General features: G+C 44.8%; 1 protein-coding gene across 1 annotated transcript in view; it reads left to right on the forward strand.

Moving 5' to 3' along the window:
• The window catches only part of PALD1 (phosphatase domain containing paladin 1), a 138856-nt gene that overhangs the window by 77486 nt on the left and 44251 nt on the right, over window positions 1–17119 (forward strand). The window contains exons 15-18 of the mRNA XM_056850237.1: window positions 545–742; window positions 3029–3169; window positions 3561–3632; window positions 7104–7244. Coding sequence (XP_056706215.1) covers window positions 545–742; window positions 3029–3169; window positions 3561–3632; window positions 7104–7244 — 552 coding nt within the window. The remainder of the gene's footprint in view (window positions 1–544; window positions 743–3028; window positions 3170–3560; window positions 3633–7103; window positions 7245–17119) is intronic.

The following is a 17119-nucleotide window of genomic DNA, read 5'->3' on the forward strand; positions in this document are numbered from 1 at the left end:
AAGAACTGAAAATGGCTGAAAGCAGTTTTCATAAAAACCAGCTCAGCCTCACATTGTGAATGGAATACAAGCAGCTTTGTCTGAACAGGTGAAAAAAAATCTGTTAGCAGCCGGGAGCCAAACTGGTTGTGTCTGAACTGACACAAAGAATCCATTAGCAACCTGCTGCTCAAATGGATTTATAAAGGCAGTTTGACTAGGCTCAGAGAGGTGTAGAGGGTGGTGGTAGGCGGTGTGTGGAAAGGGACGCCACAGTTGTTCTACTAGGAATCTTTGCTGTTGGGCTTGAATGTTGTTGTTATATTTTGAAATCCGCTGGCTGATTGACTGAATAGCTTTGTTTTCCTAAGAATCTTTTCTCTTAGATTCAAACATTGCTATCATTCAGATGTGATTATGTTTTGTAATCGGCTTATCGACTGGCTGAATACTTCTGTCATACTTGTAATCCACCTTGAGTTCCCGTGAGAAAGGTGAGCTATAAATGAAAATAAATAAAATAAACGGTGGTTAACACGACTCCACTTATGCATCCCTTCTTAAGAAGCTGGAATCCATTTTCAAGAACGACGTGCTCAAGTCCCAGAAATGGCTTGAGGTTTATCTGGAACAGGAGAAGCAGATGAAGATGTTTAAGACCGTCCTGACCATGCAAGAGATATTCAACCAGCATAAGAGTACCTGTCAAGGACTAGTGTACAAACGGATCCCAATTCCAGACTTCTGCGCCCCCAGGGAACAGGTAAGCCCCTCTGCAAAATCCCTCCTATGTCTGTAAGCCAGTTGGTCCAAAACCAGTCCTGTGGTTTTTGTGCCTCTGAGGCCCAGTTGGTTGGGCAACAATTACGTAGGAAACTATAACTTTCTTCTTTGACTTCGGGCTGGTTGAGCTTTTGCTTGGTCCCATGTAGTTAAAAGAAGAAGAAGTTGGTTTTTATATGCTGACTTTCTCTACCACTTAAGGAAGAATCAAACTAGCTTACAATCACCCTCCCTTTCCCTCCCCACAACAGTCACCCTGGGAGGTAGGCGGGGCTGAGAGAGCTCTTAATAGAACTGTGACTAGCCCAAGGTCACCCAGCTGGCTTCATGTGTAGGAGTGGGGAAACCAACCCGATTCACCAGATTAGCCTCCGTCGCTCATGTGGAGGAGTGGGGAATCAAATCTGCTTCTCCAGATCAGAGCCTACTGCGCCAAACCACCACTCTTAACCACTACACGACACTGGCTCCCCATGAGAGCTGATACCGATGAGAGCCAGTATGGTGTAGTTAGTCTGGCTGTGTGTGACTTGGGAAATCTGTGATCTCCACTTTGCCACAAAACCCACTGAGTCATTTTGGGTCAGTCGCCCATGCTCAACCTTCCTCATAGGATAGCTGTGAGATTAAAATAGGAAGGGAGGAACCGTGCCTGTTGTCCTGAGCTCCATGTAGAAAGGGCGGACTAAAAATATAATCGGTATTGCCATGAATGGGCTTGCCAAGGTGCTTCCATGTGGGCAGATGGCTGCTGCAATTCACATTGTCACGGCAAGTTGCAAAGGGACCTCTGTGCTTGTACAAAGGGGGTGGCCCACCCACATGGGAGGGCGCTACGTGGGAGGTGCCCCTGCCGAGCTAGACCATGAATCCATCAGCAATTCAGGGTGCTCCTGTGGGTCACTGGCGTGGGGCCAAGAAGCAGCTGAAGCCCTTAGAAAATTAACACAAGGACTGGGGCAGGAGGGGAATTCTAGTTCTTGGTGGAGAATCTAAAGACTGACTTTGGATAATGCCCGCAAGTGTGGTCAGCTGTCCTTGGTTACCTGTGGTCACTCAATGGTAACTGCATTCTTTCCCTGTAAAGCCATTGGATTTCAGAATTTTTTTTAAAAAAGGAACACAAATCATTTCCTTCCAGTTCAGAAGAGAAAACATATCTTTAGTTGCAGTCTGCAAGTGGTCAAATCAGTTTTCCATTCTGGCTTAATTTGTTGCACTAGCCAAATTGGCTTCTTGGCCACAGAATCATAGTTCTCAGTTTCCCTTCCATCCTAGCCACTTGGCCCTTTGGCTCTTTAGATAAGTAATCACAGAGTACTATATAAAATTGCGGTTCCAGTGGCTGTTGGGTTGTTCCCCTCTGAACTGTGCATTAAGGAAGAACCAAGTCACATGGGAAAAAAATATTGATCCATAGATGGTTCAGGGGCAGAATTTGTAAGACAGGCTCTGTTTTTAGGCATTGGTCATGCTGTAATAGCTTGTTCTTTTTATCCTAAACCTATAACCTATATGAACAGTGCATTTTGAAATTGGAAATAGGGACCTTAGGACACTCACAGCCCATTCCTGAGCCTTTTGGCGGCTGGGGATGGCGTAGCTGAGGCACCGCCGCTGTGACAAAGAGGTTCCCTGGCCAATGAAAGGCTTTAAAAAACCTTTTAAAAAGTTTTTGCCCCATTGAAAACAGTGAGGCTGCGCCAGGAAAAACCTGGCGCAGCACCGCTGTTTTGGAGGGGGGCGTTCCCGGCCTGAAAGGGGTCAGGAAGCTGCCTACCGGCAGCTACGCCCCCTAGAACAATGGTGCGGGGCTCTGCAGCATTGGGAGGCCAAACCAGTGTCCCAGGGCCACGCTGCCGTGCCAAGTCAGGGAAGCTGGCGTGAGCAGTCCAATGTTGGTGTCCGCGCCTCTCAGCGGTGCAAGCGTCCCGGACGCCAGCGCAGCCACTTGCACGCCTCCTGAGCTCTTTCAGCCCTAAAGCTCAGGAATGGGCTGTCAGTGTCAAAGACGTGTGGTTTGTCTTTTTCTTAGAGAGCCAAGGTGTATTTTGAAATACTTTTTATGCAGCAGCCAAAACAGCTCCATAATGTGCAGTCTCCAGTTAGAACTCGTGGCTTGTAGTCCAGTTTAGTTGACGCAGGAAGTGAAAGACTCCTCGGAAAAATGAGTGTGTTATACTGTGGGGTGCACATAGGCCCTCTTGATATGTGTGTCCTGAAAGACCTCTTTTGTCACTTGGTGCTTTTTGTGTTCCATCCCCAGGACTTTGACCAGCTTCTGAAAGCAGTGAAGGGCGCTGTGGCCAATGACTCCAATACAGCCGTCGTTTTCAATTGTCATAGTGGGCGAGGAAGAACAACAACTGCTATGGTTATTGCAGTCCTCACGCTCTGGCATTTTAGTGTATGTACTGATAAAGAAAGGGGTGTTCCATTCAGTAAAGGGTCTGGAATTCACAATAGAGTGACTCTGGGATTCTCTTGGGAGATGTTCTCAGGGATTGAGCTCATGTCTCTTGATGTGGAGTGCCTCCCAGCTTCTAGGGCACAGTTCAAAGGTCAGAGTTTAACCTTTGAAGCCTCATTAACGAAGGTGTTGCATGCTTTGCAGAGCATCTCCTCCCATTAATATCAACAAGCAAGGTCCTGATTGGGTCCCTGTGAGCGAGGTTGTCAAGGTGGGGGGGTCTTCTGTGAGGGTGGTCCCCCAGTTGTCCATGGAACCCCATCATTTTGTGGCCGTGTTAACATTTATCTCCCGCATGGCTTAAAAATCGAATTCTCATTGTTGATAGGGAATCCCTGAGATCATCGAAGATGAAATTGTGAGTGTCCCTGATGCCAAGTACACAAAAGGGGAGTTTGAGGTGAGTGGCAGCATTTCCGCTGCAGCGTCTACCCGTTAAATTCTGCAACTTGACTGTTCCAAAGGCAGTACTTCCGCAGTGGTCTTCGGGAAACCTTAATCTTTGCAAATAAAATAATACATACCGCAGTTCCACTGAGTACACCCTTGATTTTTTTGTGGCTGTGACCGTGATGGTGAGCCGGCCATAGGTTTGCCATTGGCCTTTAACAGTGATTTTGAAATGCCGTGATTCCCTAATTTCATCACAGGCCTGTGGCACAGAGCTCTTTCGCCTCATAGAATCATAGAGTTGGAAGGGACCACCAGGGTCATCTAGTCGAACCCTCTGCCCAATGCAGGAAATTAACAACTACCTCCCCCCCCCACATCCCCAGTGACCCCAACCTTCCCCCCATCATGCAGGATCCCACAATCAAAGCACTCCCAACAGATGGCCATCCAGCCTCTGCTTAAAGACCTCCAAAGACGGGGACTCCACCACCCTCCGAGGCAGCGCATTCCACCATCGAACAGCCCTCACCATCAGGAAGTTCTTCCTAATGTTTAGGTGGAATCACTTTTCCATTAGTTTAAATCCATTACTCCGTGTCCTAGTCTCTGGAGCAACAGAGAACAAGCTAGTTCCCTCATCAACATGACATCCCTTCACATATTTAAACGTGGCTATCATATCTCCCTTAAATCTTCTCTTCTCCAAACTAAACAAACCCAATTCCCTAAGTCTCTCCTCATAGGACATGGATTCCAGACCTTTGACCATTCTGGCCGCCCTCCTCTGGACACAGTCCAACTTGTCAACATCCTTCTTAAATTGTGGAGCTCAAAACTGGACACCGTATTCCAAGTGAGGTCTGACCAATGCAGAATACAGTGGTAGTATTACTTCCCTTGATCTAGACACAATACTCGTATTGATGCAGCCCAGAATTGCATTGGCCTTCTTAGCTGCCATATCACACTGTTGACTCATGTTCAGTTTGTGGTCCACTAAGACTCCCAGATCTCTTTCACATGTACTGTTGTTAAGCCAACTCTCTCCCATCCTGTACCTGTTCCTTATGTTGTTTCTGCCTAGGTGAAGTGCCTTACACTTCTCCCTATTGAAATCCATTTTATTACTTATGGCCCAGCTCTCCAGTCTATCAAGGTCATTCTGAACTCTGACCCTATCCTCCGGGGTATTAACTACCCCTCCTTACTTGGTGTCATCTGCAAATTTGATTAGCATGCTCTTTATTCCATCATCCAAGTCATTTATAAAAATATTAAATAGTACCGGTCCCAGGACAGACCCCTGTGGCACCCCACTGGTCACTCCTCTCCAGGATGAAGTTGTGCCATTAATGAGCACCCTTTGGGGTCGGTTGGTCAACCAATTACCAATCCACCTAACAGTAGCAGTGTCCAGCCCACATTTTACTAGCTTTGTTTCAAGAAAAGAAAATGGGGGCTTTATCAAAGGCTTTACTGAAATCAAGGTACACTACATCTACAGCATTCCCTTCATCTACCATACTTGTCACTCTTTCAAAAAAAGATATGAGATTAGTTTGGCATGACCTCTTTTTGAGAAACCCATGTTGACTGTCAGTGATCACGGCATTTCTTTCTAAGTGCTTACAGACCGTCTGCACCTTTTCAAGTGCCAAAACAAAAGTGCCAAAAAAAAGCTGGGGGGGGGGGGCGTGCTGCCGGCATGTGGTGGATTGGGGCCTCGTGTCATTTAAAAATAACTATGAAATGGCAACGGTGAATTTGTAGCAGGCTCGAGTTCACCATCACATTTAGTTGAGCTCTGTGTCACTGTCCCCAGTTCCTGTCACTTTTCTGCAGCTGCTGTAATAGCCTTCAGGTTTCCCATAACCTCTAAGAAGGACTAGGCAGCTGAGAGTAGTGAGTGGCTCTGCAGTCTCTCACATTGTGGTTTGGAGGGGAATGGGGAAAGCAGAAGATGATGTCCCAAAGAATCACAAGGCAAAGATTATTGGTGCAGATATTGGCAGAGGATGCTGACCTGTGGCTGCCTCCAATGTTCTTCCTGCTCGCATATTATAATGCTGGTGATGTGTATGTGTGATAAACAAGAAAAGTGTGTGTGTGGGGGAAGACCCAACCTGAAAAACCAACAGCTGGGTACCCAAGGTTGAGTGGAGAAAAATAAAATAATATTATATAGAAATATATTTATTTTAAAGCACTTATATCAGGGTTAAAAACATTCAAATGATAAAGCAAGGCTCAATAGCAACTAATAGGCTGATAAACTTAAACTACACACTATACGCGTTTCGGCAGTGGTCAGATAAAAACCCATATAATGCACACACAAACAATATACAAATGTATCACAATATGTAGACAGAATTATAAATGCCCAGGTACATATGTAGGGTATATATCAGTTTTCAAATCTGAAAGCCCACTAGGTGGGATACCTACAAGTTGTTCTATTCTGGGCTATATTAGTCTCCTGTACAAAGTGTGCATTCTAGTCTCAACCTGATAAAAATCATGTGTATGTGTGCCCAGATAATGCTCTGGGAGCTTTGCTAGTTGTGGGTTTTGTACATGACTTTTTGTACATTGACTTTGTCAATGTTAGATGTGTTGGCTTTTAGCTAGTTTCTGTCCAGGTATGTTTTTAAAAACACAAGCAGAGGAAAGTAATGTCCTAGGCATTACTTTAGATGTCCTAGGCCTTAGAGGCAAACAATGCCTCTCTTTTTAGTAAAAGATTATTATTTCTTTTAGATATTGAATTTGTCCCCCTATTTGGGAGGAAACAAGCATCAAAAGACCTCCCACTTGCCCTACCAAACACACACGTTTTAGTAGCAGGAGACAAAAACGCCTTGAAACCCTGGATATAAGGGGGTGCAGAATCCTCACACCAAGTTTTCTGCACAAATATAATATGAAATTTGTCCAGAAAACCAAAGAAGTCTCTGTCTACCAACTTAGAGCCCCACACAGCTATGTTCCAGGATAGAACCTTAAACCCCAGTCAAAAAATTTTAGGAGCAGTAAAATCTGTTTTAGCGGCTGTAGATCTGTGCAGCAAGGTGGGTAAGAACAAATCTTGCTGACGCTTTGCTGATTCCTCATGATGTAGTAATGAGTCGGCTGATGATTGGCAACCCACAAGATTTAAGTCTGACCACTGATGTTCAGTGACACCTTCTTTTGATGGTTCAGACTGGGCCAGCATCTGGTGTCGAGAGCTCAGTGCATCAGTAAAAGATATTACATGATTTTTGGATTTTCCCTCTTTTTTTGGCATTTATTTAACTTTTCGTTTTTTGATTAATTCCCCCCCAAAGGTGATTCATAGGATTCAAAACACATTACAAATGAACAGTGCAAAATATTCCTCCAGAATAAATGTTAATCTGTTTAGAGCCAGCCCTCTTTTGAGTCCAAAGCAGAAAGATTTCATTTCACAAGTTGTGCTACTGCCGTTTTCTGTCAGGTGGTGATGAAAATAGTTCAGATATTGCCAGAAGGACACCGGATGAAGAAGGAGGTTGACATGGCATTGGATACGGTGAGCGAGACGATGACGCCCATGCATTATCACCTGCGGGAAATCATCATCTGCACCTACAGACAGGTGAGAGGTTCTTTGCGACAAGGGCAGGTGTACCCTGGTTGACGTGCTTTGGACTTCTGCACAACTTTGACTGTCCAACTCTTCTCGGTAATAGCAGAGTGAAACAGTAATACACTGAATTTAACTATATTTGGCAATTATTAGGAACAGAGTATCAACAACTGTGTAATGGGCACAGAAAAGTAAATGCCAAACAGAGGATGATAAAATATGTTATTGTATCTTTAACAGTGTGACTACATCAAAGGTACATATCTCAGATCTTCAGGGCGAGTTACATACATAACAGGTCTCTCACAAAAGAGAAACCTACACAAACATACGAGTTGTTATAATGTATCAAACTAAAGTCAGGAGATACTCCCAGACAGTGGCTGCCTCTGCATAGTGACCCTGTATTTCCTTGGTGGTCTCCCATCCCAAGTACTAACAAGGGCTGACCCGATGAGATTTGGCTGGACTGGGCCATTGCCCTTAATGGACCATCCGATTGACCGAGGTTCCTTTGGCCTTCAGGACACAGAGTTGCGCTTCCTATGCTAAACCAACAGATGGCGGGCAAGCGTCAATGGTTTCCTATCGGTATGCCTGGGGAAGAGAATTTTTTCTGCTAAATAGACACATTACTTTAACTGGATATTGCTTCTGAAATAATTTTTTTCTGTTAAATAGACACATTACTTTAACTGGATATTGCTCCTGAAAGCTCTGGAAACTTTTACTGTTCCTTTGTCAAAGTCTGTCCTTCCAGATACAGGCTAGTAGACCAACATAGGGATGTGTGTTCAGATATTCCCAAGCTGAAAATATATCTGCAAAATACCTTATCGATATTTTCTGGATATATTTGGGTCTCTCAGATATATATTGGATTTTTTTTTTAATAACAAAAAGTGGGTCCTGAAAAGTCACAGAATATTCGGGATTAACTAGGAATATCGGGAGACAGCATTGTAGGTTCCCAGGACTATTTTTTCCCCTCTTTTCCCCTTTCTTCCTCCTGTGTCTGTGTTTCCCAGGGCTTGGTATCAGCTCACCAGGCTGCTTTAGGTACGATTCTGTGAGTTTCAAGTGCTTTTGTTGTGTGTGTGTTTTTTTTTTTTAAGTTTTGTTAGTTGCGGGAATTGGATTGTGTCAGGTTTGTGGCTTCTTGTGTTTTATGTAGGTTGAGGTTTTCATGTTTTACATAGGTTTAGATTCTTACATTTTATGTAGGTTCAGGTTCTCACATTTTACATTGGTTAGGCTTAGCATTAGCTTCCAATGGCGTTTCTATAGTGGGGGAGATTCTTGGGTTTTACATTTTTCGCTGAGGTTTTTCCCCCCGCCCAGAAAACAATGGAGGATGATGGGCACCTTGTTCAGGGCCCCATAAAATTAGACCTCATGGTCCAATTATGTTGAAATTTGAAGGTTATTTAAAGGACAGGGACCTGCAGCTCCCCTGCAATTTAATCATTAAAAATACCCCCCAATATTCCCCATAGGGAATAATGGAGACTAAAAATATGGAAACCTGAAAAAAAAAATCCCAGATCCAAATACCATAGTGATATTTAGAACCAGGGAAACTGGGGATACCAATATTTTTTGGCTCCAATTTATCCAGATCCTAGACATACACTTGTTACAGATTCTTAATAGATGTGGACTGGTTTTCACATCACACTGATTCCTGGCTAAGTCTTCTGTGTTTTGAGTCCATAAAAAGATCTTGCGGGGTGGGGGCACCACTAAGGGCTAGGAAACATGTTTCTGTGGTCTGAGGTAATCCTCAGGATTGCAGAAAATAATATTTTTAAAAAGGAAGTAACTTTGAATATCTGAGCAAATATAACCCAAAACCTCATGATTTTGTTTTAAGGATAGGATTTGGTGTGTGTATGTGTGGGGGTGGCATATAATAAAAGGTGACCAAACAGATTGGGGAGGGGGCAGGAGAAAGGATGATAAAGCTTATAACTAATCTATTGTTTTACATAAGTTGTGCAATCCTACCTTCACCTTTACTGCTGCAGATGTGCAGGCTGGTCCTGTGCATATTAATTCAGAGGTAAATTCCATTGAATTCAGTGGGACTGACTCCAGGTAGGCATGCATAGGATTCTAGATTGGTAGCACAATCTGAGGCATGCTCACTCAGGCAGTAAAATTAGAAGTCCAGTGGTATCTTAAGAACTAACAAAATGTATTCCAAATAAGCTTTCATGAGTCAGAGCTCACTTCATCAGATGTCTGTGACAGACATCCATAGGAGATGGAGAAATGCTATGGATGTACACCCTGTGTTTCCTGTGGATGTATGGACTATACATCGACAGAAGACACAGGGTATACATCCATAGTATTTATATATATTCTATGAATGTACACTGGAAAAGACCGTCATGCTAGGAAAAGTTGAGCGCAGCAGGAAAAGAGGAAGACCCAACAAGAGATGGGTGGACTCAATAAAGGAAGCCACAGCCCTCAATTTGCAAGATTTGAGCAAGGCTGTCAAAGATAGGACATTTTGGAGGACTTTGATTCATAAGGTCGCCATAAGTCGGAAGCGACTTGATGGCACTTAACACATACATACATGAATGTACATCGCAGGCATCTGATGACATGACTCATGAATCCTAATGCTGAAATAAATGTTAGTTTTTAAAGTGCCATTGGAGTTCCCTTTCATTTGGCTGAAAGTAGGTTTCATTACATTCAATGGGGCTTACCCTCAAGCAAGCTTGTATAGGATCACAAGCTCACAGCACAATCCTATGCATACTTACTCAGAAGTCAGTCCAGTTTTATTAACTGGAACTTACTCCCGGAAAGTGTGCATTGGATTACAGCTTGTGTCTCCTTGAAGTTTGTTTCCCTTCACATCTTAAACTGTTAGCATTGGAGTTCAGCTTCCAAACAAGCACATGTCTGGACTTATCCCCTTTTGTTCTCCTTCTTTGCATCACCAATTCTTTGCCTTTTTATTTTTATGTGGAGTTTTGGTGAGCAGGGCTTGCCACTAGAGGGCAGGCTGCAACAGTCTAGCCCCCCTCTAGGCTATGAATGGTGCCTTTTAGTGAAAATAGGGAAACAATAATTTTTACAAGGTTTTTGTCGAGTTTTCTGTATCTTGAACTCTTAAAAGTAAATTAAAACATATGAAATTAGATGTGGATTTGTATTTTGCACTGGGAGTTAGGTGTGTTTTGTGCTGTTTTTTTAAAGGTTTGTATACAAGTATCTCTTCACCTAACAGATGTGTGTCCATCACCCCTCAGAAGGAATGGGAAAGTCTGCTCACTTCTTACAGCCCATTCCTGAAATCCGGACCCAAAGGCCTTAGGAGGCTGACAAAGGCCGGCGCAAGGGCCCACACTGCTGGCGCCCGGAAGGCGCACCCCGGTGTGAATAGCCCCAGTGCCGGTGTGCAGGCCCGGCCGCCGGTACCCGGCCACAGCAGCGCTGAGCCCAGATGCCGCAGCAGCGTCCCACTGGCCTCCGGCCGCCGGCACAGGCTATAACAACGTTCCGGCACTGGACGGGGGGTGGGGCTGATGTTCGTCGGCCTCCCAAGTTGTTCCGGCTCAGGAACACCCCTTTCTGTTTTTGCAAGGATATGCCAGCTTTTTGTTTGCCTATCATGGGTTTTTTGGCACCGGGTAGAGACACCGCCAAAACCTCTTTAGGAGGCAGTGCCGCTCGGTTGCCTCCTAAGCCCGGCGCAGGCATTCCTTTTAGGAATGCGGTGTTAGTGGATGATTAATATTGTCAATTGATGGTAACAACCACCGGTTCACCAGTGTGCGGTAGCCACAGTCCTGCAAGGGACACCGTGTGCCTTCCTGGTTACAGTACTCAGAGGGTTTCTGTCACATTGTGCTTGTGAAAGGGAAAGGTAGGCAGGATCCAAACTGGCGGGCAGTCTTCATAAGCTTGCCCTTGCTGGATTGGAGCACATTTTAAAATATAATTGTGTATTATGTTTATATATATGAGGGACTGTGGCTCAGTGGTAGAGCATCTGCTTGGCATGCAGAAGGTCCCAGGTTCAATCCCCAGCATCTCCAGTTAAAGGGACCAGGCAAGTAGGTGATGGGAAAGACCTCTGCCTGAGACCCTGGAGAGCTGCTGCTGGTCTAAGTAGGCAATACTGACTTTTATGGACCAAGGGCCTGATTCAGTATAAGGCAGCTTCATGCGTTTATTAAATGTGCCAGATGTACAGAAAAATAAATAATCTAAAACAAAATGTACTAAAATAAAATAAAAAATTGTGGTCGGTTCCAGTGATAGGGAAAACACTTGTTGGCATGATTTGCAGTGACTATAACTTAACAAATTTAAGTTTTGTCCCAATGCAGTTGTGGTCTGGGGGAACAGACAGTTCAGGGGCCTTCATGAGGAGCTAGATACTGGTGCGCAACATCCACAGTTTATAGGAAATATGAGGGATATAGGGGTCCCATGGTTTCTGAGGATCCTGGGCGATGCTGACCAGCCTATAGGACCTCATGAAAGCTCCTGATACAATTTCGACCCATCACCAGCTTAGGTGGGAAAGGGACAAGAATCTCGTCTGGCTGAGTGCACAATAAGCTGGGCCAATGGGCTCAGACTCGGGGTGTTAATGAATTCCCCCTAATCTTGTACTTCAGTGACATCACTAATCAAAACAGCAGCAGCCTGTCATACTCAAATAAATAAAAGCACTGAAGTATAGGACCATTGATATGATTCCTCAGACATAGTGATTACAGTGAATGGCCTTGCATGAAGGGCAATGTAAAAGTTAATGAAAGTCTGTTCAAAAATTGATCAATATTCCTGGAAGGAAGCTTTAGGGGCTTCTGAATTCTCCCTGTGCTGTGGGTGTTTAAAACACAAAGAAAACTTTGATACGTTAACCTGGCAAAGTTGTGTGCCTTCAAACAAAAAGCAAGGAAGGGTTTAGAAAAGAGAACTGTTCTCAATGGTTTGAATCGTTTTCACTGACTGCAGGCATTTTTTCTTCCCCATTCATGATACCAAAATGCGGATCGCCCAACAACATAGATTTGTAGTAGGTTCAGGACACAGAAAGAAAGTTCAGATGATACACAGCTCATCCAATTCATTGCGACAAGATGTGATAAGCATAGGTGGCTTTAGAAATCATGATGCATGGAAGGAGGCACGTCTCTGAGCAGTTACTAGCCAGCACATTTAAGAGGGTCTGTCTCCTTGAATATGTTGTAGAAAGAAGACTCTGAAATGTGCATAGGCCATTATGAATTAGCTGTGATAGGTAAATGGAGTGTCCATGTTAAAATGCAATATACCTTTGAATATTAGATGCCTGAAGCAATGTTGTCATTGTTATTCTCTGCTTGTGAGGCAGCTACATGGCTTTTTCTGAGAGCAAAATGCTTTATTCAATGGATCTCGATCTGATTCAGTTAGGCAGCTACCCCTTAAATATAAAAGAGGGAGGGGGCATCTGGAGGACAGGGTCTTTTTGTGCAAGTCTACTGTAGCTAGTGACACCAGCTTCTTCTTAGAGGCCACTGAAAGCAGCCTGTCTTATCCGTGATGGCACAGCCCGTGACCTTAAGTGTATGAACCCAGATTTGTTTCCTTGCTGCATCCTTGCTGCTTGGAGCTTCTGTGCCTTCAGCTTTTACGGGCTGGTATAAAATGTAAATACAAGGCCAAGGGACATAAGCCTTATGTTCTGGCAGGTCGTCTTCTCCCGTGGCCAGTGAAAGACTCCTCTTTCCCAGTGACCTTGACTCAACCCTGCTCCAGCGTAGTGTTTTTGGAAAAGGAAAGCAGAAACCTTCCAAAATAACAAGCCTGCACCTCACGGGCTTTCACGGGAAACTGTCGGGGAGGCTGCTGGGCTCCCTCTATAGGATTTGTGTCTAGGAGCTCAAATAATTTTTAAACAGTGAGTGCTGTTCTAGGTAGCAACTCTGTCCTGATTTTTAAAAGATGTGTGTGTGTGTAAATTGTCAGGGGTCCTGAATACCCTTTTGTAGGCCTGCAATTAAATATGAAAATTTGTCTGCTTCTCCTGCTGAATGAAAACAAACCAGACCAGTTGCATGCAGCAATAGCTCTGCTCGGTAGCTCCTAGACTGCCTGGTTGCCTATAGCAGACCCTAAAGGGATATATATGTATCTCTTATTATTTTTATCGACAATAATATTAGCCCCTTTCATAATTGTCTCTCTCTACCGAGAGTCCCACGATGCACTGTGACATTTTTAAATGTATACAGTAAGAGTGCATATATTAATACTAAAGGCACAATTAATCTGTGATAAGTGATCTTCCCTGAGTGTAAACTCTGGCTTGCCAGCGCCTCGCTCTTGCTGGCCTCCAGTAACTGATCGATGGTCTACCTTCAGCCCATCAAGTTTTATATCCATTTTATTTTGTTTTATTAGATTTATAACCCACTCTTTCCCGTCCAAGGCCATGCTCAGAGCAGCTAACAGTGGACATCAATACATAAGAGTTCAATAAAACATACACAATTAAAACCAATAAAATTTAACAATAAACCAATAAAACCCATTGGACTGACTGGCACACATTAATAGCACACTGGGCCATAGTGAACGGGGGGGGGGGGGGGAGAAAAGCAATCCAGCCCCACCAAGAATAGATGGAATGACATAAAGAGGAGGTGGGCAGGGAGACCAGCTATGATAATATATACCGTTGCTGTCCTCAATCATAGGCCTGGCGGAATATCTCTGTCTTGCAGGCTCTGCAGAATTGTGTAAGGTCTCGCAGGGTCCTGGACTTATTGGACAGAGAGTTTTAAACTCTAATCTCCCAGAACTTCCACTACTTTAACCACTACACCATACTGGCTCCGGTCTTTGCCATGAACTAGTAAGTTCATGGCAGAAGTTATATTTGAACCACAGACTTCCTGCTTTGCGGGTCCCTCTCTTAGCCAGATTGGTTATTTGAGATGCTGCTTTGGTGAGTGGAAAAGGAACGTGTTGAGAAAATGTTGTTTGCCTTGAAGTCAGTATGGGTTAGAAGTCAAAAAATGTGAAAATTGGGATGTTATGGCTCCACTACCGCATATCCAACTTCATGTGCTGGCCTCTACTCCTGAATTTGTGGACTGCTTCTCTTGGCTACACTCAGGCCTATCTTTTTAGGAAACAGGTTTAGGAATTCCTTGTTCATAAGTGTAACAAGCAAGCCTGACTTATGTGTTTCCTTTCCTTTCCTTTCCTTTCCTTTCCTTTCCTTTCCTTTCCTTTCCTTTCCTTTCCTTTCCTTTCCTTTCCTTTCCTTTCCTTCCCTTTCCTTCCCTTCCCTTCCCTTCCCTTCCCCTTCCCTTCCCTTCCCCTTCCCCTTCCCCTTCCCCTTCCCCTTCCCCTTCCCCTTCCCCTTCCCCTTCCCCTTCCCCTTCCCCTTCCCCTTCTTTCTTTCTTTCTTTCTTTCTTTCTTTCTTTCTTTCTTTCTTTCTTTCTTTCTTTCTTTCTTTCTTTCTTTCTTTTCTTTCTCTTCTTTCTCTCTTTCTCTCTTTCTCTCTTTCTCTCTTTCTCTCTTTCTCTCTTTCTCTCTTTCTCTCTTTCTTTCTCCTCTTTCTTTCTCTCTTTCTTTCTCTCTTTCTTTCTCTCTTTCTCTCTCTCTCTCTCTCTTTCTTTCTTTCTCTCTTTCTCTCTTTCTTTCTTTCTCTCTTTCTCTCTCTCTTTCTCTCTCTCTTTCTCTCTCTCTTTCTCTCTTTCTTTCTCTCTTTCTCTCTTTCTTTCTTTCCCCCCTCCATTTGTTTGCGTTATCTGAAACTGCTGCTTTTTTAGCGTTGGGGTTTTTCAAAGCAAGAGATGAACAGAGGTGGTTTGCCATTGTATGCCTCTGTGTAGCAACTCTGGACTTCGTTGGTGGTCTCCCATCCAAGCAGTCTTTGGCAGTATTTCTAGACAATACTTTTTTTTCTTCCCAGATTAGTTATGTGGGCGGTCCCAACTGAGGGAGACAGCATAGTCAGTGGAATGATGTCATCATATCAGAGCTGGCTGAGTGGTGACATCATTGAGGGTGAATGACGACTGACTTGAGACCGACAGCAAATGGGGAAAATGTCAATGGGAAAATCATGACAGAAAGGGGCGTGGCTTTTGATATTGCCAGAAAATGTTCCTGAACTACTTTAGGCTCAGTCTGGCTTGGTGTCTCGTAAAACCTTTTGCCCTCAGTTCAACACTTAAGGTGTGAAGTGTTGTGGCCCTTTGGAGGCTAATTGGTATACCGTGTACAAGAGTGGAAATACTTAACATCTGTCTGGAACTAAATCACGGGCAGTGTTGCTCCAGTGAGGGCATATGAGGCCACCTTTGCACTCTTGAACGGCTGCTGTTTTTGCCCTGAGGATCAAGCGAGGCAGACTCTGGGGGCCTGGGATGTGGTTTTTCGCACAGCGGTTGGTTTGGGTTTTGCTGGACTAAATGGGTTCCAGGTGGCAGAGGGGAAAAGCCCTGCCCTTGCTCTGTTCTAAAACACTGGGGGGCATTTTGTGCCTTTTGCCTCCTCCCTCTTTTTTTTTTTTTAAGTGAGCTCAAGTGCCTCTTAAATTTACGTGCCAAAATTTTCAAAACAGCTGTCTCCAAACCTTGCCACAATATTGGCACAAAGCCCCCTTTCTCTAGCCCAGCAAGGGTCGGCGAAAGGTGAAGGGAAAACGACGGAGGCACCCGGCTCTTAATTTGCTGTCAGATAATTCCCCCAAAGGGCCTGCTGGGGCAATTGTTATCTCTCCCGTTCTCTTGCTACATCTGCTCTTGCTCAACTCTTCTGCCCTCACCAAGGACTTCAATGTCCTCTCCCCTCCCTCCTAGCCTTGCGTGTGTGCCGTTGGTATCAGTGATTGGATCCCTGGCAGGTGTGGCCTCTTCAGCCTTACCAAAGTGCCCGCCACAGACTCTGCTCCTAAAACAACGGGGCTTTGTCCCTTCCTCTTTGCTTAATCTCATCTGTGTTGCTGCCTCTTCCTCCTCTCCTCCCCCTGATCCCACCCTTGATGGCTGCCAGATGGCTAGGCGTGTTCGACTGGGGCATGACTTTTTGCCTCTCTGGTCTGATCATAACAAAGCTCAGAATAGCTCTGTGTGGCTAAGCCCGTAATTCAGTACTTCTCATCATATTTGGGGGGAACGCATAGTAGATGCCTACTGTGTACTCCCCAGGTGTTCTCTACTTTTGGAGCAGGTGGTAACACCAGACCATCTCTCTTTCAACAAGCTGTACGGCTTTTTGTGACATGCAAGGGATCTCGCTCGCAGGACCTTGAGAGCCGTGATCCTGCTGTGGTTGGGGGAGCCAGTTAGAATGGGGCTGGGCTCTGTAAACTCAGCCTCCAACTTGGCTCTTCAGGAGCCAGCGTGGTGTAGTGGTTAAGAGCGGTGGTTTGGAGCAGTGAACTCTGATCTGCAGAGCCGGGTTTCATTCCCCACTCCTCCACATGAGCGGCGGAGGCTAATCTGGTGAACTGGATTTGTTTCCCTGCTCCTACACACGAAGCCAGCTGGGTGACCTTGGGCTAGTCACAGTTCTCTCCAAACTGTCTCAGCCCCACCTACCTCACAGGCTGTCTGTTGTGGGGAAGGGAAGGGGATTGTAAGTTGGTTTGATTCTTCCTTAAGTGGTAGAGAAAGTCAGCATATAAAAACCAAGTCGTCTTCTTCCTTGAAACTTGTTAATTGCGGGAAGAACCAGCTCTGCCCTGCCTGTTTACAGGGATACTTTCTGCCTCTGGACTTACTGCCTGCTGTACTGGAATTGACCCCCAGGCCTGCCTAGGGCCATGTCTCTGTCTTGGAGACTGTTGGTACCATGTTGGACTTGCTCAGCCCTGACATGATGTTTGCTCTGGTCCTGCTGT

The sequence above is a fragment of the Euleptes europaea genome, chromosome 5 (assembly GCF_029931775.1).
Source record: "Euleptes europaea isolate rEulEur1 chromosome 5, rEulEur1.hap1, whole genome shotgun sequence".
Classification (NCBI taxonomy): Eukaryota; Metazoa; Chordata; class Lepidosauria; order Squamata; family Sphaerodactylidae; genus Euleptes; species Euleptes europaea.